Source organism: Mytilus edulis, chromosome 12 (genome assembly GCF_963676685.1).
Source record: "Mytilus edulis chromosome 12, xbMytEdul2.2, whole genome shotgun sequence".
Taxonomy (NCBI): Eukaryota; Metazoa; Mollusca; class Bivalvia; order Mytilida; family Mytilidae; genus Mytilus; species Mytilus edulis.
Genome location: NC_092355.1, coordinates 39,572,288 through 39,599,037, shown reverse-complemented (window position 1 = coordinate 39,599,037; position 26,750 = coordinate 39,572,288). Strand labels below are relative to the sequence as shown.

General features: G+C 32.1%; 1 protein-coding gene across 1 annotated transcript; it reads left to right on the top strand.

The window, feature by feature from the left end:
- Positions 1 to 3,254: 3,254 nt before the first annotated feature.
- LOC139499631 (histidine N-acetyltransferase-like) lies at positions 3,255 to 24,764 on the top strand. The gene is made up of 4 exons (XM_071288380.1): positions 3,255 to 3,290; positions 9,989 to 10,210; positions 11,583 to 11,819; positions 23,773 to 24,764. Exons 2-4 carry the CDS (start codon positions 10,034 to 10,036, stop codon positions 24,325 to 24,327), a joined length of 969 nt encoding a protein of 322 aa, XP_071144481.1. The 5' UTR covers positions 3,255 to 3,290; positions 9,989 to 10,033; the 3' UTR covers positions 24,328 to 24,764.
- Positions 24,765 to 26,750: the final 1,986 nt, after the last annotated feature.

The window sequence follows — 26,750 nt, the reverse complement described above, 5'->3', positions numbered from 1 at the left end:
TTGATTTATTTTTTTATTAAACCTTTAATTCATTGTTTTCATTTGGAATATAAGTCGAAGTAACTGACAAACAGCATTTAGATTTTTGCCATTCGCAAAACTGACAGTCAAATTTGCTTTCTAGCATAGGTGTCTTGTAGGCAGTTTTAAAATGTGACCACGTGTCTCTTTTGGGCCCCACAATTCATCTTTTGGGGGTTTGTGTGGCTAAAAAAGAAAGGAGAGGGGAGGGGGGCTTTTGTGTAGTTTAAAGAATTTGTTCTCATCTTGATTCAAAAACCTTATTAATTTTTAGAACAACCCAAATCATTTTTTATTCAAATTTGAGTGTTGAATTTTTAAATTTTTTATCAAAAATAAATATTTGTGATAACTCCTTCCTGAAAAGAAAAAAAATGTTTAGATCTATATTATGAATGTCTGTTTGAGATCCATATCATAAGACCAATGATTTCTATAGAAATTATTTATGGGACCCATTATAAATACATTTTTCTATTATTCCTGGAGTAGATAATAAATTTCTTTTAATCTATGGGAATTATTCAATTTGTTTTTCTGTTAAAATAATTAACTTCATAATTTTGATGAAGAAAATCAATTTTAATTCAATTTCTTTCAACAAAATGATGATTTTCATGATTTTCTTTTACCAACAAACTGTTTAAATTGTAGTGGCATGGTCGGTCAACAGATAAGTTGTACAACTGATTACAGGTTAATCAGTAATTTCTATTTAACAGTTGTGTGTACTCTGGGTGGGGAATACCTTAATTTTATGGGGAACATCCTGTCTATGTGTAATACTTATTTTATTCAAACAGATGACATTACACAAATTTTTCTACTGTTAAATGAATTATTTGTATATCATCATAATTTGCTATTTATATAAACCACATTTTTTAACAATAATTATTTACCATATTAACCTTGAATATTATGAATGTAGAATGAAATATGTCTACAGTATGATTGGTTTTAATCATTTAATCTATAAGGTTTAGGAATCAAATTTGTATTTTTTTCAAAACCCATATTTAAATTGTTTTTTTATCAACACGCACACATACATTTAAATTATTTTATAAATTAGATTTCAAAGCCATATTTGCATTTGTTAAAATATTAAGATCCCCAAATTTTCAATTATTTTACATGCCCAACATTTATTTTTGTTGGAAGAAGTGTAACTTGAAACAACAGTATATTATATAAAGAGAAATAAAGATTAAATTTATATCATGAATATTGGTCATGATTTGCAAAACTCAGAACTGTCAAGTGAATTTAAGACACAATTTAAAATTTTCAGAATATGTCAAGCCATACTGAGAAAAAAAAAGAATGTCGAGAAATTTCAAGACAGTATTCAAATGTTTAGAATTTGTCAAGAAATTTTAAGACCATATTCAGAATGTCCAGAATATGTCGAGTAAATTTCATACAAATTTAATATAAATGAGAATTTGTCAAGAAAAATTAAGACACAAGTCATACTTTTTGAAGAATGTCGAGTAAAAGTTCATGCAAATCAAGACAAAAACTGGTCTTTTCAGACTTTTAGACTTTTGTAGTATGAAGACCATCATGTATTATTTGTGAAGTTGATATGGAATATTTATCAACAGGGTTCTGATATCTTCCGATGAATATAAGAAAAAAGACGAGACGTTCTTTGACATAACCCTGGTTTATCAACTTTCTGCTCAGACGATGGTGACGTTTTATAAACATGTTGATAAGACGAAGGGTACCACATGTGGACCAGGAACAGCTAATCCTCCCGGATCACCTCAGTTTGTAAAATTGTTCGTTTTTTCGTTCCCTTTCGATTGAAATATGTCGTTCCAGATTTTGACCCTTCAATGAAAGGCAATTTTCCATAAATCTCGCACTAAATCCAGGATTCCTGAATTGATTTCCCCAAACAAAAATCAAGAAAACCGCTTCGGACGCATGCAACTTATAACGTGTTGTTTTAATTCTTTACAGCACTGAGTCGATACCTCTGCTGGAGGACTACAACATAAACGGTACCAATTTTTCTGCACCAGATGCGCATTTCGACAATCAATGTCTCTTCAGTGATTCTCGAGGCCAAAATATCAGTCCCCGAGCGTATCATCAGCTCAGTAATCAGTACTTCCTTACTGACATGATTTATAACAAACTTTCTAATTTTATTTTTTTTAATTTTTTTTATTTTTCCGGTTTGTCGTTAAGGAGTTAAGGAACTTTGACTCTTACATTTAAGATAATTATTCACAAATTACACACCTTTTCCAGTTTTCCTCCAAACTTTACTTTATTGTTGGGATTGATGAACGGAAGCTACCGTTTAATGTATTGAATTTTCTGGTTTGTCACTCCAGAGATATGAGACTTACGTAATTGTTGGAATTGATGAACATAATTATGAATTCATGCCTTTGAAATATCCCATTTTATTCTTGCAACAATCTCAATATGCAGTATAAGAACGTATCATTTGTCTTCCTTCGACAAATCAGTTTTGAATCTCCCCTTAAAACCTTCAGCCTCTTGATTTATATTTCCTAAAACTGTTCAATTTCGTTGAAAAATAATAAGCGATCTGCATTTTGAATACATAATTATTGTGAAATTTAATGTATATCCCCGTCTTAAAATTCATCTATTGTTGACCCTATTTTCTAATGATTATTTTCGGAATTATTATAAATTAATGGATTAACAACAGTTGGAATATATTTTAGGAATACATGCTTGCTTGTCGGCAACGGTTCATTTACATTGTCCATTGATCAACTGAAGGACAGGTTAACTTTACCTTCAGTAAGTAACTTCTTTCAAGCACCTGTAGTATCGAATTTTAGTCTTTTTATGTATGGTTGATCGTTTGAGAAAATAAAGATCACTTCAGTTACACTATGCTAAGTTTCTAAGTCAGGCAATGAGTGAATATATATTACTTCATGCAATATCACTCAAAGGAACTAGTTGGACATTTTTTAACAGCGCAGCTGTAGAATTAGGATTCAAAAGAACAGAATGTCATACATCAGGTTTATTATTTATCAAAAAGAAAGTTAAAAGCAAACTGTATTTAAAAAAAATGTCACAGACAGATATTTATTCAAAGATAACACAAATTTACAAATCACTATTTCGGGACACCATTTTGATCTGCATACAAAATATTGTGACCTTTTTCATATATTACATCATACTTCTTTACTACACTATCGAGGTCAAATATTTTATGCATAAATTATACAGGGGACTTCAAACGCTAACTAGTACATGTTGTAAGTAATCGTTTAAAATGTATTTGGCTGGAAACTTGTGGTTGCATTTGTTTATTTAATTTCACTGCCGATTAAAAGACAAACATTTTTACAAGTCAAAATATTGGATCATTCATTCAAAATAATATACCTGTCATGAACTAGTCAGATACGTAAACATTGTTAGTAGTAACCACTACAAAAGTCAAAAAGTCTGAAAAGACCAGTTTTTGTCTTGATTTGCATGAACTTTTACTCGACATTCTCAAAAAGTATGACTTGTGTCTTAATTTTTCTTGACAAATTCTCATTAATATCAAATTTGTATGAAATTTACTCGACATATTTTTGACATTCTGAATATGGTCTTAAAATTTCTTGACAAATTTTTGACATTTAAATACTGTCTTGAAATTTCTCGACATTCTTATTTTTTCTCAGTATGGCTTGACATATTCTGAATATTTTGAATTGTGTCTTAAATGTACTTGACAGTTCTGAGTTTAACAAATCATGACCAATATTCATGATATATTTCCCTTTACATAATATACTGTTGTTTTAAGTTACACTACTTACAAAAATTATGAAAGTTAGGCATGTAAAATAATTGAAAATTTGGGTATCTAAATATTTTAACAAATGCAAATATGGCTATGAAATCTAATGTACAAAATAATTTAAATGTGAGTGTGTTGATATAAAACAATTTAAATGTGGGTTTTTAAAAATTTCAAATTTTGATTCCTAAATCTTATTAATTAAATAATCAAAACCAACCATACTGTATACATATATCATTCTACATTCAAAATATTCAATGTTCATACTGTCAAGACACTTGTCAAGAAAAATCAAGAAGCTTATTAGACAAATTAATACTATGTCAAGAATTTTTAAAAATTATTCCGACAAATTAAGAAAGTCGAGTAAAAGTTCATGCAAATACAGACAAAAACTGGTCTTTCCAGACTTTTTCACTTTTGTAGTGATCATCAGATGTGCTGGTGCAATCAATGAAACAGCAGCACAACAACGCAAATAATTGTGTGCGTTTGTAATGTTATTTGTATATATTAAATGCTTAATTAATTAGACGATCTTTCTTACGAGGACAAACGATACTGTACACAATAAATACATTAATTATACGCCTTATATATAATTACACGTACGTATTACAGAATACAAATACAATTCACGTATATAGGAATCGACCATTTAATATTGGGGGAGGAGGGGGTGGATTTTACCGGATTGATCATTTTGTTTTAACTTTTGTACACATTTGTTTCATGCATTTTGTGTTGCAGTATATTCAATTTCATTCTGTCTTGTGCAAAGTTACTTATTATGAGTTCTTACCATGCCAAGTTATCCATTTTGAAAATGATCCTGCCTCTCTCCCAAGAAAATCAAATGGTTACTGAAGACAGTGAGACTCGCGGCTGATACTTTAGAGTACTAACATGACTAATGTACATACAAATAAAATAAGAAGATATGGTATGATTATCAGAGACAATTATCCACCAAAAGATATGGATATTTGTACACATAAGTTTCATGCAATTTGTGTTGCAGAATATTCATTTCCATTCTGTTTTGTGCAAAATCACTTATTATGAGTCCTTACCATGCCAAGTTATCCACTTCAAAATCATCCTACCTCTCTCCCAAGAAAATTGATACTTTAAGGTTGCATTTCTTTTCCTTTACGGCTAAAACTGTACCCCTTTTACTATGAAGTTTTGAAAAAAATCATATCCTAGGATGGAAAGTTCATATGCACTTCTATTTTTTTCAACGTCAAAATATAGGGCTGTACGGAATATTTTTAACGTGTGTTTGCCTCGACTGTCGGATTACCACAGATTTCAATATAAACAATATTTACATGTATATTTACTGGTAACATTCCCAAGTTATGTCTCTATGAGATGCAAACTACAGATCAGACCTGGGAACCAGTATGTAAACACAATTAATTATCTATGAATATTCTAATTCTCCCCAAAAGAGGCGTGGTTTGAGAAACAGCTGTGTTTACAAAGTGCAACCTATACAACTATTTATTCAAATAGAAACTATCTAAAAACACTTTTTCTCACACAAATACTCATTATCAGAATTATAGCCTTAAGGAAATCACTGCATAAACACTGAGTTATCTTTTACTGTACATTTTATACCCCGGCCCTCCCCTGTTTCAATTTTTTAGAGAATTTGAAAACAAGACTTTAATTTTTGCCAGCTTACCCTATTTGCATATTTTCTGACATAAAATACCTAGAACCGGTTTTAAACTGTTCTGATAACATATTGAAAGCATTTTAGAATACTGTAAATGTAATGTTTAGCAGTCAATCATTCCAACATTCAAGATTATATAAATTATCTAATCCTGCCCCTGTCTCCAGTCTACATCTTACTGTATGCCTATTTGTCAATAAAAGTTCACATTTTCTGCCTCAAATGGTCTGTTTAGAATTCTTGTCAAAATAGTATCATCTGTAACCATATATCTGACACAATTTGGCTAATATAGTAATAAGAAGTGTTAAAACAAAGCCATATTTGCAATAGTTGTATGTATGTAGATACCAGTCTGATGTATAAATGCACTTATGATATAGAGGTGACTTTTTACATCTGATTTTTGCATAATTTCCAAGCACAATTATTGGTCTCTATATAAAGGCTTTTAAAATCATAAAATCAAAGAATTTACAAGTTAAATTATTTGTTTTTATAACCCAAGGGGTAGGCAATTTTCTCTGGTTTTTCCCCCTGGGGCCTCAAATTTCCTAAGTTGTTCTGCTGTTTTTAGCAATATGGAATATTTAGTACATATTCAGGATAGAACACACTATTGTAAGTTTTGATGAGATATTTTATATTTCTAGCTTGTGTTTTGAGGGAAAGACGGCTTGAAGCCGTCAATTCCCTAATGTGGTTGGCCAGAGTTCCGTGCCCTCACGTCAATCATTTTGTTTTAATACTTTGGAAATCCCCTCAAAAAGTCATACCTAAATTGATGACAATGAGAACAGATTGACTTTAAACACTTTTTTTACACATTTCCCTTCTGTTTCTCGTGAAATTATCGTATATTGAGCTTTCCCTTACACTATATACGTTTCTTTTACAGTCCGGAAAAATCCGTATTACGAAATATTCTAAATATATCTAGCCTAGTGACGTCATTGTTGGAATGCCACACTACACAGGGATATCCTTTATTCATTTTAAAAATCATTCACAGTATTTGTATACTAATTTAAAATCCGTATTTGTTTAATATAAACCTAATGATGTTTGCTGCAGTGTAGATGATTCACACACCAACATTCAATGCTTTAATCTGAGGCTATAATTTGTAGGTCAACTTTCGCCGTAAACAATGTCAATGGGGATACATGGAGTACCTCAATTGATGAGTAATTATACACTAACATCAAAGTAAATGTATCTGAACACTTAAAATGTGACATTTAGTATATGATAAATAGTTTTCTATATAAACACAAATTTTGTGTCCTATCATAATTATTGTTATGGTTGAAAAAATATATAAAAAGAAATAAAATGTTGCTTTTTGTAGTTTATGCCTATTGAGATTGGGGAGAGCAACTGCAGTTTTCATTCTTTCTGTAAAGTTCTGTTTTTAGAATCTTCCTCCAATGCAGGAGTACCTCAATTGATGAGTAATTATACACTAACATCAAAGTAAATGTATCTGAACACTTAAAATGTGACATTTAGTATATGATAAGTAGTCTTCTATATAAACAAAAAAAGTTTGTCCCATCATAATCAATGTTATGGTTAAAAAAAAATATAAAAAAAAATAAAATGTTGCTTTTTGTAGTTTATGCCTATTGAGATTGGGGAGAGCAACTGCAGTTTTCATTCTTTCTGTAAAGTGATGTTTTTAGAATCTTTCTCCAATTCAGGAGCACCTCAATTGATGAGTAATTACCCACTAAAATGAAAGTTAATGTATCTGAACACTAAAAATGTGACATTAAGTATATGATAAGTAGTCTTCAATTAAAAAATAATTTTGTGTACCAACATAATTATTGCAGTGGTAATTTTTTTTTCATTTTTTTAAAATGTTGCTTGTTGTAGTTTAAAGCTATTTATTCATGAATTTTTCAGAAATATCAAAATGTGAGATCTGGAAACAAACTTCACGCATCTTATATCAATCATATTGGATTTTATAAGTTCATGTATCCCTGTGATGAGAGTTGTAACTGGCAACTTTATCACTGGAAATTAAAACTGAATAGATTTTTCAGTCCTCACTTTCTTTAGAAAAAAAATTAAAAAAATTGAGAGTACTGTCACAAAAAATTGAGAATGGTCTTAGCCTGCCGTTCAGTGGTACATAATTAAAATTCTAAAATATATTGCAGTAGTTGTTAAATTCAATTGAATTTTAGATAATTAACTACCAACTTTAATCAAATGTTTTGATTTAGAAGGTTCATTTCTCATTGGTCCAAATTGTCATGATTGTCTCTATGATGAATCCTTGACTAAGAAATGAAATAACAATAAACAATTATTTTCATTATTGTCAACCTTTCTATATGTTCTAGCTGTTCTTTTGCTCATTCTTTGTATGTAGACTATCAAAAGAAATAACGGCCGTCTTATCCCTCAGAGCTCTTCAGCTCTTTGATTTATGTCGCGGTGACAAAAAGTCAGATTTAGGTGTTACGACTTACTTTTGAGTTATCAACAGGATAAAAACACCCACTAATAATATCCAGGAAGGATCTATGAGTTTCAATGACTGCAAAGAGTAAATATAAGCACGTCTAAACAATTTAACTTACAAATATGCATATAGTTATCAAAGGTACCAGGATTATAATTTAGTACGCCAGACGCGCGTTTCGTCTACGTAAGACTCATCAGTGACGCTCATATCAAAATATTTATAAAGCCAAACAATTACAAAGTTGAAGAGCATTGAGGATCCAAAATTCCAAAAAGTTGTGCCAAATACGGCTAAGGAAATCTATGCCTGGAATAAGAAAATCCTTAGTTTTTCGAAAAATTTAAACTTTTGTTAACAGGAAATTTATAAAAAAAAAAAAAATTACCACATTATTGATATTCATGTCAACACCGAAATGTTGACTACTGGGCTGGTGATACCCTCGGGGACGAAACGTCTACCAGCAGTGGCATCGACCCAGTGGTGTAAATAGTTATCAAAGGTACCAGGATTATAATTTAGTACGACAGACGCGCGTTTCGTCTACGTAAGACTATCAAAAGAAATAACGGCCGTCTTTTCCCTCACTGCTCTTCAGCTCTTTGATTTATGTCGCGGTGACAAAAAGCCAGATTTAGGTGTTACGGCTTACTTTTGAGTTATCAACAGGATAAAAACACCCACTAATAATATTCAGGAAGGATCATATATTATGAATTTATTTTGCATTCAGGCCTTTAATTGAACTTATGCATACTGTAAACTGTGAATTTATGATGAGTCATCATATTTAAGGCCCAGGATTTTATCAATCTTTCATGAAATATTTATAAAACTTCATATTTGAGTTAATTTTATTCAAACTTGTGAGATAAACAAATTTGGTTAAATTTTGTATGTTCTCTTATTTCACCCAATATAGGTTGCATTTCTGTAAATGTTGACAATGCATTTTTCCATAGGAACTCCCTTTACGGCTAAAACTCTACCACTTTTACTATGAAGTTTTGAAAAAAATCATATCCTAGGATGGAAAGTTCATATGCACTACTATTTTTTTCAAAGGTCAAAATATAGGGCTGTGCGGCATATTTTCAACGTTTATATGCCCCGAACTTCTAAGAGTTAAAACTAACACTAAATTACTTAACTACACATGTACCCCTACCTCGACAATCGGGTTACCACAAATTTCAATTTAAACAATATTCACATGCATATTAACTGGTAACATTCCAAAGTTAGGTCTCTATGAGATGCAACCTACAGGTCAGTACGGAACCAGTATGTAAACAAAATTAATTATCTATGAATATTCTATTTCTCCCCAAAAGAGGCGTGGTTTGATAAACAGATGTATTTAAGTGCAACCTATAAGAGTACTAATGTACATACAAATAAAATAAGGAAATATAATATGATTATCAAAGACAATTATCCATCAAATGATATGGATAATGAATGTAAGCATTTTTAGGTGGCGGCTACTTTTTGTTTGTTTTTTGTTTTGTTTTAGAGGAAGCTTGAGTGCCCGGAAAGAACCACCGACCTTCGGCGGGAAAACTGGCAATCATAGTGAATTAAGATTGGAGTCAAAGGCGCCTGTCACTTGTGAGGTTCGAAATAAAAACCTTAGTGTTGTCATGCAAGTAATACAGTAGAACACTCAACCGCCACACAAAGAGAGTGTGTTGAATAACATTAACTATTGAAAATCAAATCCATAAACTCATTTTAATTAGAAATTCAATCTTAAGGATGTCGCAATCGGGCAGGGACTCAATCGGTTAAATCAATAATTATATTTCTGCGAAAACTGTCATGTTTGAATCGGACTGAGAAATTTAAGGATTATGCTAGCTACTTTCCATTCTTATTTATAATCTCTATGTGAAGTCAGAGAATTACAGGAACAAGTAAGTTATTCATGATGTATTCATTTGTCTAAAATCATAATGATTGGTGTCTTACTTTATTTTGACAGATACGAAAGAAGAACCTGATAACTTTAACTGCATAAGTTAACACAATGGACAGCAACCTGATAAGATGTAAAAGGGTGACAAAAGAAGACTATGAAAAAGTGATGGCAATATTTCCTTCATCAGAGATATATAATGGCGGTGACTATCTTCCTGATTATTTCCATATGCTGATTGATATGCCAAACAACGAGATGTATGCTGCTGTCGTTGGAGATAAATTTGTATGATCATTTTGTTAAGTTTTAGAATCACAATATTAAGATAAAATGATTGGTTATCTCCCTTGCAACATGCGGGTATCTGATATACCCTTGTCATATATGTTTGAGTAAAACCGAAACATAAAGACAGGAACCCAGTAAATGCGTTTCACGTTATGTTTTATAATTCGTCATTACTTTTATACATTTCATCTTTTAACATCATCACAACGTATGTTTATTCTATGTAATCAATCGTTAACAATGCATGCTTTAGAAAAGAGGCAAATACGAAAAGGGGAATCAAAAAAATGAATAGACATCAAAATAAAAATGGCAAAAAACGAAAAAGACATGATTACAAACAAAAATCGACAAAAACTAAAGACTGAGCAACAATAATCTAACCAATAACCGGTGTTATCTTGGGTGCTCTGGAAGGGTAGGCAAATATTGCGCCATACTCATTTCATTTAATAAATGAATTGTACATTTTCCCTTTAAATTCAACTGGTTTGTGACGTCATGACAAACTTTGTATAATTTCAGAACTTATCCGGATTGGAATACATGTCCATAAGCTGTATGTTTGTAAACACTTCAAATAATTTCAAAGCATTTTTATAAATTTTCTATATCTTTAAAAAAAAAAAAGGTGTATAAACTATCTTGATTTACAATTTGTTTTTTAACATATCTTTTTTTTTCTCACGAAAAACATAAACTTATTAACGATAACCTTTGTTGGTCATCAGTGTCTAACAATAATGATTTTCATGTTCTTATAAACTTCCAATATTTCAGATTTTACATTTTGCCCTTTGTTCAAACCGGATATGTTCAAGGAATAAGTCAAAAAAGAGTTATATGAAGGGTGTCAATAGTAGAACAGAATCTGCTGACTCTTCGACAATGGACGAGTCCAACACTGTTTTTATTGGGGATCGTTATTATAATCTTTAGTTCTTTGTGTATAGTGATTGATTTTGTTTTGTTTTTTGTTTTGTTTGGTTTCCCATGACAGTGGTTTTTTCTGTGTTTCTTAAACTAATAGTTTTTGATTGGACCTCTACAGTATTATTGTCAGTTGCTTGTTTTTGATTGGACCTCTACTGTAGTATTGTCAATTGCTTGTTTCTGATCGAACTTCTACAGTATTATTGTCAATGGCTTGTTTTTGATCGGATCTCTACAGTATTATTGTCAATTGTTTGTATTTAAATGGACCTCCACAGTATTATTGTCAATTGCTTGTTTTTGATCGGACCTCTACAGTATTATTGTCAATTGCATGTTTTTTTTATATATAATATGACAAAAATCAAGTTAGGAGCCTGCAATTATAATGATTAAATATTCTGTGTTGATAATAAATAGATATTTCATACTTTAGGTAGGATTTACTTTAATGACAACTGTGGATGATGGGAGAAGTGTAATAAGTAGGGCAGGGAGAGTCTCCAAAGAATACGCTGGTAAAGGCATTGCTGGAATAGTGTTAAAATGGATGGAAAAGGGAGGACCTCTTTACCGACCGGAAGTCTTGTTTCATAAAATAACCGGAAGTAGAACACATTCACCGTTACTTCAATTGATTGACAAAGGAACATACTACAAAACCTTAGAACAAGTAATTATCTTTAGATATACTTCTAATCTCATAACAGTAACAGTGGCGAATTCAGGGGGAGGAGGGCTTAGATTGCTTACTTTCCTCTCTGTTTGATTGAGAAAAATATATTTCTTTTCAAAAAATCGTCCAAAAATGTGTTGCCTCGACACGCTTGACGACGATATAGTGTAGTATACAGATGTATGGAACGTCTGACTGTCTTATAGTGTAAATATTTGATGTATTTTGTCGCTTTGCCTTTACGTCATGTCATTTCTTCTTTATGTTATGTGCAGATGCCTTTATTTCCTGACACGGCATCTCTGTGTTATGTCAAATTAGTAATTTGTTTGGTCAAACAATTGTATGATATGCCATTGCTAAACTGTGTTGTGTAAAATATGCATTACATTATGCTGTAACTACTATATATTCTGTGAATACTTCGAAACTTTATGATCAACCACCTTTACATTCTCTCATATTTTATCTATGTTGTGTCTATTCTTCTTTTACGTAAGTCAGTTCATAATTGCGTCCCGTCTCAAGTGTTATTGTTATGTCAAATGTTCTAAACGTTTTGCTTTGATACACCTTTATTCTATGTAAATCTCATGATATTATAGTCTTTTGGCGTTATGTTGTGTTTATACATATGTATCTCCAGTGAAAAACATAATACATCATGGTATAATTCATATATGCGTTTTGCCGTACAGTTGATACTCTCTGTGAGCATTCATTACGGCATGTGCAAATACCTTTTACATTATGTGCAAACAACTTTTACGTTTTGTGCAAACCTCGTTTACCGTATGTGCAAACATCGTTCACCCTATGTGCAAACATGGTTTACTTTATGTGCAAACACCTATTGCGTTATGTGCAAATACCTATTAAGTTATGTATAAAAACTACATCATTATGTGCAAACACTATTACGTTATGTGCAAATACCGCTTACAGTATGTGCAAACACCATGTAGGTTATGTGCAAATGCCTATTACATTATGTCCAAACATCTATTACGTTATGTTGCAAACACCTATTACGTTATGTGAAAACATATATTACGTTCTGGTAAACGCTTTTTTGACACAGATTAAAACAAAACGCATCAATGATATATGCATTTTGAAAATAAAGAAAATTAAAAGTTTGACCTTTCTAACAAACTGCGGATTTTTATATATTGATTGGTGTAAAAATGCTATAAACATACAATGTATCTAATTTTTTTTGGAAATTAGTTTGCTCTCTTTTAAGAGTGTGCGTTATGCATAAAATTGAGAAAGGAAAAGGGGATTGTGTCAAAGTTACAACAACCCGACCATAGAGCAGACAACAGCCAAAAGCCACCAATGGGTCTTCAATGTAGCGATAAACTCCCGCACCCGTAGGTGTACTTCAGCTGCCCCCTTAAAAAATATGTATACTAGTACAATGGTAATGGACGTCATACTAAACTCCGAATTATACACAAGAAACTAAAATTAAAAATCATACAAGACTTACATAGGCCAGAGGCTCCTGATTTGAGACAGGCGCAAAATTTCGGCGGGGTTAAACATGTTTATGAGATCTCAACCCTCCCCCTATACCTCTAGCCAATGAAGAAAAATAAACGCATTACAATACGCACATTAAAATTCAGTTCAAGAGAAGTCCGAGTCCGATGTCATAGAAAATAAATAAAATGACAACAATTCATAAATAACAACACACTATACTAGTAGTTGACTGACATGCCCGCGCCAGACCTCAATTAAACTGATAGAAATATTATATCTTCATCATATTAATATCAGGCATTGACAATCCCTCCCGTCAGGGGTTTAGTACATGTATCATACTATCATAAAATATATGAGAAGAACATAACCCGTGTCATGCCAACAACTGTTTTTTTTTTTAAATAAATGTGTTTAGTTCCGATGCAAAGCCCCTATAAGTGAATCCATACTTTGAAAATTTGTTCACTTTACTTGTTGAAAATTTTAACAAATATACAGACACGACTTTAGTTTCCAAGAGGTGCAACCAATACGATATAAAAAGGAAGATGTGGTACGAATGCCAATGTAACAAATCTTCACAAGTGACCAGGATGATTTGTTATTACCCTCCCAGTAGGGTTTTCATCTAACGAGAAACGTGTACTAGATTAATGCTACAAATGTAATGACGTCTCCCACGATTCATGTAGCAGCTAAGGAATCCTACAAAATGTTTAAGATTTTATTTTCGTTCATTTCCTTTAACAGAAACTGTTGTGAATATTATTCTGAATAACCTTCATAATACTTACTATTTCCTCTATCCCTGACAAGGCGTGTTGAGACGGGTGGGTGTCCTGAAAAGGGGTGGTCAGGTGACCCTCCCCTCTTATCTGTCAATTTTTTTTTAAAACTAACAGGGATTTTGGAAGAATTTGATCCGAATTTGGATAAGACAGGTAGGAGGGTGTAACAAAAAGCTGCATTTTCTCTAAAAAAACTATTTTTTTCATATTAAAAGCTGCCTTATCCTGTAATCAACAAAAATGACGCTTAAAAAAATATTTCTTCTGAATGGAAGGGTTATCAGCCTTGTTTCACCATCACTGGCCATACTCGAAATTAAATCCCGCAACTTTATACTCCAGATAACACAGTGTGGGAACGGAACTGTACGGTTTTCTAATAAATTGGTCATTCGGGAGACTGTCAAGCGGGGCTCCGACATTTGCAAAATAACAAGTTGCTTGATGGAAACTTTGATTAACTCCTATGCTACTATAAAACGTTTCTGTTTCAAGTTTTGATAGCTAAAACATTCTTTATGTAAACATGAACCAATAAAATAATAAGAGATATATGCATCCAAACTTTTTCCTTAGAATGGTGGAGCTCCGTGTAAAACGATCAAAATTGTCACACAACAGCGATCAAAAATGTCAAATAAACATCGAAAAATCAATGTTTGCTACCTGAATTTTCACATGTACCTTTTCTGATATATAGTCTTACCTGTCTGAAAGTTTTAAAGCCATTGTCCCAGTAGAAATACAAATATACTCATTTTCTCCATGTCGGATATTTGTATTGACTGTACAATCGCTTGCAAGTTTACTGTAATATCACTCGGAGCCTTCCTGTACAATCACTTGTAGCTTTCCTGTAGAATTGCTTGGCCAAATTTATTAAATACATTGCACATGCATTGTATATGCATTGCATTGGTTGTTTCTTGCTGTCCTATTATATTCATCTATGGTATTCAAAACCAGTCATTTTAACAATTAAGATTCTATCAAGGAACCCTTTTAAGGTGACTATATCAGAGACGAAAACAAAATGTGTACAATAGATATTAAAAAAAAGTGTGGTATGATTGCCAAAGAGACAACTCTACACAAAAGACCAACATGACACAGAAATTACCAACTATAGGTCACCGTACGGTTGTCAACAATGAACAAAGCCAATACCGCATAGTCAGCTATAAAATGTCCCGAAATAACAATGTCAAACGAGAAAACTAACAGCTCATGTACAAAAAATGAACGAAAAACAAATATGTAACACATAAACAAACAACCACTGGATAAATATACAAGACAAAAAGAAAAGGACAGTACAAAATATGTTAAGAATATAATCTAAAATAAAAATGAAAATAATCCTCGTACAAAATAAATATTTATATATACCGAAAGGTGACTAGATCCCATAGGAGGGTAATTAGCATATTTTGAATTTTACATAATATATTATTTACCAGCAATTTAAAAAAAGATAATAAATACATATTTGAACAATACAACAAAGAATTTTTCATCAAAGGATCGGGATATTGTAACTTGATAAAGGCATTCGAATGTGGAATGATGGTAGCTAACCCTTGATCCAAGAAAAGACACGTATATGTAAATAAGCATGATATTAAAATAAGATGATGTTGTATAATTTCAAATGAGATGTCTGTTTATTACAAGCTATAGCTACTGGTAAAAAAAGCTCCAGTAAATCAAATTTTATCTAGGATAGGAGAGGACTTGTTATCTGAAAGACAGAGAAAACACAAAATCCTTCAACATGATTTTTTTTTATATCAATGTCATGATTCAGGAACTTTTCAATATTCCCAACTATAGCATCCGACAAACGAACGAAACATTTTTTTTTTTTTAATGAGAACAACATTTTATTAAATCACATTTATATTTCAATATAAAAATAAGGAGATGTGATATGATTGTCAAAGTTAAAAAAATAAATGGATTTAAGCAATTAAAGTCGGCTATAAAAGGTCCCGACATGAAAAATAAGAATCAATACCATTCGAATTTAACTGACGGTCTAATTCATAATAACAATTTACGAAAAACATATATGACAGACATGAATCAACGAGTCGACAACCACTGAACTACGGGCTCTTGACTTGGAACAGGTACATAAAGAAATTGGCAGGGTTAAAAAATATTTGTATATTTGTGCGCTCATTTCTACCCAAAACTAGCACAGCACAAGACCAAACTAAAAAAATCTGTTGAATGATCGGATCATCATTTAATACTATCATTGACGATATCAGACCAGGTGCGGATCCCGCCTTTCTGCAAAAGGTGGCGGGGGGTCCAAACCACGGAACACCCTGAAACGTCCACAAAATAAAAAAAAATCGCAAAAAATGGGGTTTCAACCACTAAAACTCCCTCTCCCCGCATACCGGATACGCTAATGCAGGCTGCATCCATTCAAATAAAAGCTTCAAACATCAGTAACACTTTTGAGTGTGTAATTTAAAAAAATGATAACAATACCAAATAACTAACTGTAAGTTATTAAATCGTAACAGAAAAAGGAGAGAAAAATCATGCCAGACATATATTGTATTGGATTGCAGTAGTTTTTATAAATATTTATATGACAAAAGTATCATAGAAAAAAATAAAATGATCATGAATGTGGCAGAAGAGATAGTAGTAAGCATTATCTACTTAAGAGTTATAATTAGTCATATGCCACTAGAAACTATTACAGCAAAATACAATGAGTGTGTAAGTAAAGGTAATACCTTTTACTAGCATGCTTGTTAGCTGGACCATGAAGTCATTACAAGGTAAAGTAGGTTACCCTCCTTTCTTAGTAGTCTAGTTGTCCAAACGATGAAAAGAAAAGCTCCAAGTGATTGTACAGGAAGGCTCCGAGTGATATTACAATAAACTTGCAAGCGATTGTACAGTCAATAAAAATATCCGACATGGAGAAAATGAATATATTTGTATTTCTACTGGGACAATGGCTTTAAAACTTTCAGACAGGTAAGACTATATATCAGAAAAGGTACATGTGAAAAATTCAGGTAGCAAACATTGATTTTTCGATGTTTTTTTGACATTTTCGATCGCTGTTGTGTGACAATTTTGATCGTTTTACACGGAGCTCCACCATTCTTAGGAAAACGTTTGGATGCATATATCTTTCTTATTATTTTATTGGTTCATATTTACATAAAGAATGTTTTAGCTATCAAAACTTGAAACAGAAACGTTTTATAGTAGCATAAGAGTTCATCAAAGTTTCCATCAAGCAACTTGTTATTTTGCAAATGTCGGAGCCCTGCTTGACAGTCTACCGAATGACCAAATTATTAGAAAACAGTACAGTTCCGTTCCCACACTGTGGATAATATCTCTCATTTATCCCGGTATTTGGTACGGTAACTTTTCGAACCGTGTCATCAGCAACGATACAAAAAAATACATATTCTAGAAAATTTGTCTTCTATTATTTTTTTTATAAGTGATGTGCATATCGTTTCTTTTGTTGTCTATAAGAATAAATAAATAATTTCGTTGCTAAAATGGTCATCATAACATAATTTTCCCTTTGAATTTCAGAAAAAAAACTGACTATCTATAAAAAAAAAAGTGGTATGAATGCCAATGAGACAATTCTCCACGAGAGACCACATGACAAAGAAATAAATAACAATAGATCCCCTTATGGCCTTTAACAAAAAAAAACCATACCGCATAGTCAGCTAATCTATTTATGTGTTTACCCCATTCAATTTTTCCACCAGTTTTAAAAAAATGGTTACAGTTAAGTAATTCGCTTTTATCCTGCAATTAGCTAGTTATTGTATACAAATAACAGATAAACAACATTTTTTTTGCTTTGTTTGTACATGTACAAATAAATTTTCCTGCTACCCGCTTTCATATTGATCAATCGGTAATATGGATATTTCTTTCTGGGTAATAGTTCATTTTGGGGTTTTCTTCGAGTCCGCGTTTCAATAATTGTAAAAATCAGAGACAATGGTTAAGATTTAAACAACTTATGCTCAAATACCAGGTGTAAATTATAAACAATATATGTACATTGTCAGAAATAAAAAAATGTATTAGTTCTCGCTGCGAAACAGGAGAAAACTCGGCAAGCCTCGCTTTTCGTCCTGTTTCTAAAGCTCGTACAAATTAATTTCACGTTTACTGACAAAGTGCATTTAAAATCAATACATTATTCCACAGTTGTTGATATGAATTTATCTTTTTGTTCAATATTTCAACGATATTCGTATAAATTAGAAACATCAACTTATTTTCCGAACGGAGAGTCATAAATTCAATGAACATTATTGCGGGATATACGGTATAAACGGTAAGCTTCGATGCGTTTAGTTATGAACGCGAATGGTTCTATAAATATAGCTAAATACACAATTAAATGTTTATAAAAGGGATTTGCTGCAGATCATTATTATAAAAAAATATAAAATTTAATACAAATATAATCAATTGGATCTAAATGTTATCATTCTAAAAGTTTCCGTTAAATAATGCCATTTTTAGATATATCGGTCCCCCTTTTCTTGGCTACTGTTAAAGCGAGACGGTTTTTTTTTTATTAATAGTTAGCGAGGCATGAAGTTCATATGATTCAATCCAAAGTATCCTCAAAGTGCGGAAACAATCTTGAATTGATGCAATCTTGTTCGCCTTGAAATTCTTTAAAATAATCACCTATATAACGAAAAGAAAACTGTGACAGACTTTAACTCGAAAGGGACGGCTTTACTTCTTCTGTTATTTTCCTGCTACTGATTATAAATTAGGAAAGTTCACTTGTCATGTTTTGTATTGTTGGAATTTCGGAACTCTCTTGTTCATCCGTTTAAAGCACCATGAAACAATTGCCAGCTAACTCCCAGTTTTCAAAAATCTTTAAATGTGCATTAAAAAACTATGTCATTGATGCAATTTGAGTTCTCAAAATGAATTAAGATAAAATAAGGATAATAAGACATTTGTAAAAAATATAAACCCCTTGTTATGTTTTATTACCTTTTAAAAACATCTTTATGCTAAAGATATGAATCAAAGTACTGAAGTACTGAACATCGGATGACCGCAAGTTCTTGTGGACGGTCAAAAGCACTTGTCTCAGAAAAACAAATCACATATCTTTACCTGAAAGTGACGTTAAAGTACAGCTATGTATTTTTTCTGAGACAAGTCCGTGCGTGGATGATAAATTCAACCTCATCGTAGTAGTGATACAAATCAGTAAACTCTGGTTTTTTTTATATACATTATTTTGATATTTGTAAATTACAGTTACATGTATATATAATTTTCATCCAATGTATATAATTCTATTGCACTATATTAATTATAGTGCTGTACAAGTGCATGGTGGACACTCTTCTGTAATAATTCGATTTTTCTTATAGATTGAATTTGAGTGGGCATTCATATTTTCCAGCAAAACATTTAATGTCCCACGCAGAGAGAGGGGGCAAAAACAGATAACTCTGCATGTGAGATTACAAACGTTCTTGAAGTATTCTTCCGATGCGGAAACACACTTGTTCTGTACGTGTGTATAAATATTAAAGATTGTTTACTTTATTTATGTTTCTAACGAGTTTAACGACATTTTCATATCATTAATTTATGTTCAAAAAAAATATTTTTAGGAGTATCCATTTAAAATGAATTAAGAACAAGTGATAGAATGTAAATTTGCACTCGATAATGTCCGCGTATTTATTATTATCATGTTTATAGATCGGTTACAATCTCAAAACGAAGAATGGAAATTTAGGCGACAGCAATACACATAAATGCCCTCACGGTCATCCGATGTAAAAATGAATAAGGAAGTTGTTCATTCAGATATCATTAGATAAACAAACACACGGACCTAATTTTTGTTTCTCTTTTTGATTTCTTATTCAACGACTAGTGGCGGAACCCGAATTTTTTTAAATGATGTGGCGGCGTTTGTTGGATCTATAAGCAGTTTGATTAAGAGGGGGCTCGGGACTCAGTTTTGTCAAAACTCCCTGCTAATTAAAAAAAAAAATACAAGATAAGAGGTGGCGAGACAATATATTCGTCCTCGGTCAATTTAATCTGAATAGACGCATATATAATGTGTTGACCTTGTCAAAAGTCTATAATTCATAAATGTAATTCGGCGCCTTCCAAAACCATGTTATGATTATGTATGCAAGATTTGGCGACGTATGAAATGATCCGCTTGGTGCTGATGAAAGAGAACGTTACATAAATAAGGCCGTTAGTGCTCTCGTTTGAATTGTTTTACATAATCTTTTCAGGGCCTTTTAATGTTGACTATGCGGTATGGGCTTTGCTCATTGATGAAGGCCGTACGGTGATCTAAAGTTGTTAATTACTCTGTCATTTTGGTCTCTTGTGGAGAGTTGTCTCATTGACAATCATACCACGTCTTTTTTTTTAAAATCAACTTATTTTCCGTAAAGAAATGAGGTTGCATTTTGTTTTTTAAATGAAGCTTTTTTTTTGCTTCAAATAACAGGGCAGAGCTTTTAGTTTCAGTCGATACACACGCCATTTTGAAATAACTACTTGTCACATATAAATTCTGTTTGGTTGATGTGGCTGATATTCAACAAGAACTATTGGCTTAAATGAGATAAAGAATTACAGACTGTTCTCTTCTGAGGATATTAAGCCATCAAATGGCGGAAAACTAACTATGTGTATTAAATTTCAGATCAAATGTTATTAATTTATGGTCATTTTATTATGCATATATTACACACTGAAATTGAAAATTAAAATATCAATCATTAATTATACGTCTTTATTTGCATTGCTAATCTGCAATATGCACGATTTGTTTGCTAAAAAAAGTTCCTGTACAATGTTTTCAAAAATGCATTAAATGTATTTTATGACTTTTGTCAATCTAGGCACACCTCAAGAGAGACACACCTCGAGAATCATTTCTATATATTTGTAGATATTTTAATTTTCTACAAGTAAAGTGAACAAAATATAAAAAAGAATGGATGTACAACGCACACTCTTTAAGTAGAACAACATAATTTCCCCTAAAAACTAAATATTTATATAACATTTTCATATCAATCAATATATAAAAATACCACATTTTCATATCAATCAATATATAAAAATACCACATTTCCAATACTAAATCAACAATCCGATGCACACATATTACCTATAGTTCACATTCAGCATCTAATAGATATTACCTTGAAAAAGAATACGGCGAAGTAGTTCAGAGCTTTTTAGAAAGCTAAAACTTATAATTTTCTTAATTTTCAAAGTGTATATCACTGATGCGTTTTGTTTTAATCTGTGTCAAAAAAGCGTTTATTAGAACGTAATAGGTGTTTGCACATAACGTAATTGGTGTTTGGACATAACGTAATAGGTGTTTGCACATAACGTAATAGATGTTTGGACATAATGTAATAGGCATTTGCACATAGCGTAATCGGTGTTTGCACATAATGTAAGCGGCATTTGCACATAACGTAATAGTGTTTGCACATAATGATGTAGTTTTTATACATAACTTAATAGGTATTTGTACATAACGCAATAAGGGATCAATAAGTGTTTACACATAAGGTAAACTATACTTGTACATAGGGTAAACGAAGTTTGCACATAGGGGGAACGATGTTTGCACATAAGGTAAACGAGGTTTGCACAAAACGTAAAAGTTGTTTGCACATAATGTAAAAGGCATTTGCACATGACGTAATGAATGCTCACAGAGAGTATCAATTGTTCGGCAAAACGCATATGAATTATACCATGATGTGTTGTGTTTTTCACTGGAGATACATATGTATAAACACAACGTAACGCCAAAAGACATTAATATCATGAGGTTTACATAGAACAAAGGTGTATCAAAACAAAACGTTTAGAACATTCGGCATAACAATCACAGTTGAGACAGGACGTAATTTTTAACTGACTTACGTAAAAGAAGAATAGAGACAACATAGATGAAATATGAGAGAATGTAATAAAATCAACGGTACCAATTTTGTTGCACCAGATGCGCATTTCGACAAAATATGTCTCTTCAGTGATGCTCGTGGCCAAAATATTTGAAATCAAAAGCTTATATAAAAGATGAAGAGCTATAATCCAAAAGGTCCAAAAAGTATAAAGGTGGTTGATCATAAAGTTTCGAAGTATTCACAGAATATATAGAAGTCAAAGCCTGATGTAATGCCGATTGTACACAGCAAACTTTAGCAATGACATATACTACTGTTTTACCAAACAAATAACTAATTTGACATAACACAGAGATGCCGTGTCATGAAATACAGACATTTGCACATAACATAAAGAAGAAACGACAGTACGTAAAGACAAAACGACAGAACACATTAAATATTTACACTATAAGACAGGTCCGGCGTTCCATACAGATGCATTGTAAGATGAACATGCATGTCTGACAGTCCTGTTTACGTTGACCTTAATTGCATGGTTCATGGATATGAGCGTCACTGATGAGTCCTATGTAGACGAAACGCGCGTCTGGCGTACTAAATTATAATCCTGGTACCTTCGATAACTATCATTGACCATATATAAATTTAGCACGACTAGATATGTTTCAAATAGATTCGTCATAGATAACAGGCTTAAAATTTTGTAAGCAAGGCGCGTTTTGTTTACAAAAGACTTATCAGTAACGCTAGAATAAAAAAAGTTAAAAGGCCCAAATAAAGTAAGAAGTTGAAGAGCATTTTAAACCAAAATTTCGAAAAGTAAGGTTATCTATATTGAAATATTTTATCTTGATTGTATATTTATACATGCATGAGGGTCTGAATGGCGTTTACAGAATAGAGAATAATAGGTCGAAGGTGCAGAAAAAAATAGCCCACCACCCCAAAAAGAAACCACAATAGAGAAAATAAGGAAGAAAAAAGAAAAAGAGAATATTGGGGTGCTAAAATATAGAAAATAGAGGAAAATGGGGAAAAATTATAAGGAATAAGACTTAGAAAATAAAAAATACAGAATCCCCTATCTAGACTCGCATGCCGTCTAATCATAAAGTAAGCATTTCTAAATAAGCGAAATTATTATTGTTGCTGTTAATATAACAGTTGGATCAGAATAAAACGTTTAGTTCATTTATATGGATTTAAAGGAATAAACTAGTTAAATTTTACGCAATTAAATGCTGTGTAAATTTCCTTCATTCGACATGTTCGAAAATAGTGAATAGTGCCTCGGACTTTCTTCAGTTTGTTTACTTAACACACCTATAACCTCCTTCAAAATATGTGTTATTACTATTATTATTACTACAGATAATCGTTGCTCTCCGTCTTTAAATGAAATAAACACCTTATACGTTTCGTTTATTCAAATAAAGGCATTTATGGATTTGCTTTTATCGAGAAAGCGCAAACGTAAACTTGTGAAAGTCAGTGATACGTAAAAACGCTGCTACGTCAGGAACTGTATGAACAAAAAGGACATAAACAGAATAAACAAATTCACCTAAGGTCAACTTGGCTTGAGAGAGTTGGAAGCGTCGTTTTATTAATAACTTCTTGATTTATGAACTGGTATTTTACATTTTAAAGTATAATTGTTTATGTGATATAAATGAATCAAGAATTTCTCTTTTTTAACAGGATTTTCGATTTTACGACACACTTAAAAGTACACTACAAAATAAATACTCTGTCATAAGGAAAGAAAATCCTTCGTTAAAATCTGAAAGTATCGATGAAAAGGTGCTTGGTGAAATTCTAGCATCAACTGACCATAAGCAGTACTTATTCCCAGAAGACGAAATAGTTGTTGACCAGGTACCATATAGGGCTATCAAATCGAATGCTCCCCTGATTTTTTCTAAACGAACTACTGTTGTGGTGTCTGATTTAAATTGTCCACAAAGGACTTTACTTTCAATAAGTAATTTCTGGCAAGCACCAATTGGAATGGTTTTTAATTTCAACGCTTATGGCTGTTTGTCTGAGAATACCAAAGAGCACCTCATTTTACACTTTTCTAAGTTTCTTTGTCGGCCAATGAGTGAATATATATTAATTCGTGGTATATCAAGCCAAGGAACTAGTTGGACATTTCTGGTTAGCGCTGTCGAAGAATTTGGATGTAACAAAAGAACAGAATTGTATGGAACAGGTTTAACAAGTGTCAGACGAAGAGTAACAAGCAAACTGTAAAACAAAAATGAAATCGAATACAACTTTTTGTATATTTCTGTTTAGTTTTAGTTTTTATGACCATCAGTATCAAACCATCATATATGGCTACACATTATGACCCTGCTTTAAAATCAGTTTAACCGAGGGCAATATGATCTTCCTGTACTAGCGAGCACATTATGACCCTGCTTTCCAATCAGTTTAACAAAGGACAATGTGAGCTTCCTGTAGTAGCGAGCACATTATGACCCTGCCTTCCAATCAGTTTAACAGGGGGTAATGTGAGCTATTCCCCATTTCCATTTTCAATTTTATTCCTGTAGTAGTGAACACATGATGACCCTGCTTTAAAAGAAGTTTAACAAAGGGAAATGTAAACTTTCTATAGTAGCGAGCACATTATGACCCTGCCTTCTAATCAGTTTGAAAGGGGGTAATGTAAGCTTCTGCCATCCCTTTACGTCTGTCGTCCGTCCGTTTGTTGTCCGTTTCACTTTTTTTTAAAAAATCTCCTAAAACTATTTAATGGATTCGCATCAAAGTTTATCTGTTTAATATACTTTATCTACTATGAAATTTGCCATTTTCGTCCACGTTGATTAATTTGGTGACCATTTTCTAAATAATGTGCTAATAAAATATAGGTAAAATATCAGTCACGACGGATACATTTTGAAGTCAATGACGATTTCTTGTGGAGCATCTGACACCGACCTCGCACGGTTTTAGGTGGGGTCGTGTTGCTCATGATTAGTCTATGTATTGTTATTAATTCTTAGTCTTCGCCTTTTCTGTTTTGCCATGGTATTGTCGTTTTTTCTTCGACGTATGATTTTTTTTCCCAGTATGTTGTCGTTCAAATTCCTATAATTAATCCCGTTCGCCTCACTCTGCAAAACATTCTTATTTAATTTTTATTTTGATTTGTCATGAATATGCAAGAAATGTTTTCCACTGGACGTTAAGCAAACAAAAATAAATCAATCATTATCATGATTATGACGATAAACACAAAACATAAGATGCAATTCATGTTTTAAACAGTTATCCTGGACATAAATGAAATATTTGTCACTGGACGTTTCACAAAACCAACAATCAACCATTAATAATCATGATATAACATGAACATAAAAAAAACCAGTTATTATGGTCTGCTTAAGCTAGTTTTATTTTATATAACAACCCTTTCCGTTTTACTAGATGAACAACAAAAATAACATAAAAACATTTTCTGTTTTGTTTTAGTTTGCATGAGCATCAGTTTCAAACCATCATATATGGCTACCTTCTGATTTACCCTTCCGGAGCACCTGAGATCACCCCTAGTTTTTGGTTGGGTTCGTGTTGTTTATTTTTTAGTTTTCTATGTTGTGTCGTGTGTACTATTGTTTTTCTGTTTGTCTTTTTCATTTTTATCCATGGCGTTGTCAGTTTGTTTTAGATTTATGAGTTTGACTGTCCCTTTGGTATCTTTCGTCCCTCTTTTCGTAAGCTTCTTGTAGTAGCAAGCACAGTCATTAAGACCCTGTTTTCCAATCAATTGTACATGAGGCTATGTGAGCTTCTGTCACCCCTTTGCGTCCGTCGTCCGCCCGTCTGTTGTCCGTTATTTTTTCTTAAAAATCTTCTCTTCTGAAACTGCTCAATGGATTGATATCAAAGTTTTTCTTTTTCATCTAGTTTATCCACCATTTTATTTTCATTTTATTTTAGTATGTGAAAAGTATAATGAACTTCGAAAGAAATTTATCAAACCTTATTATTGGAGAAAACCTTCTAATTTTAAACTCACACAACTGCTATCTGTTCATAATGTTAAGGAACTTAACAATTTAGGGAAGTTTTTATTTCTGGCCGAGAAGGCACGTATTTAATTTAATCATTATAAATGCTTAATATGTGTTATGTATTATCATACTCTGCTGTACTGGTACATGGGTATACTTACTTAAATGATTTTTTGTCTAATTGTTTAAATGTAAATATATTTCACTGATGTAATTGAATATTTGTAATATTTATATTCTATAAGCTGTATTGCTTACGAATAAAAGATTATTATTATGAAATTTGTGTTTTTCATCGAGGGTGATCAACCAACATGGCCACCAATATCAGTCACGACGGAATCATTTTAACATCGACAATGATTACTTGCGGAGCACTTAAGACCACCACGGTTTTAGATGGGGTCGTGTTGCTCATGATAAGTCAAACAAGTTTTTGACTCTTCTCCTTTTCTGTTTAGCCATGGTATTGTCGTTTTTTTTTTTCTTCGACGTATGCTTTTATTTCTCCAGTTCGTAATAGTTCGAATTAATTCTGGTTGCCTCACTCTGCACTACATTCTTGATTTTTGATTTTTTTTTGTCTTGAATACACAAGAAATATTTGCTACTGATCGTTAAGCAAACAAAAATAAAGCAATTAACATGGTC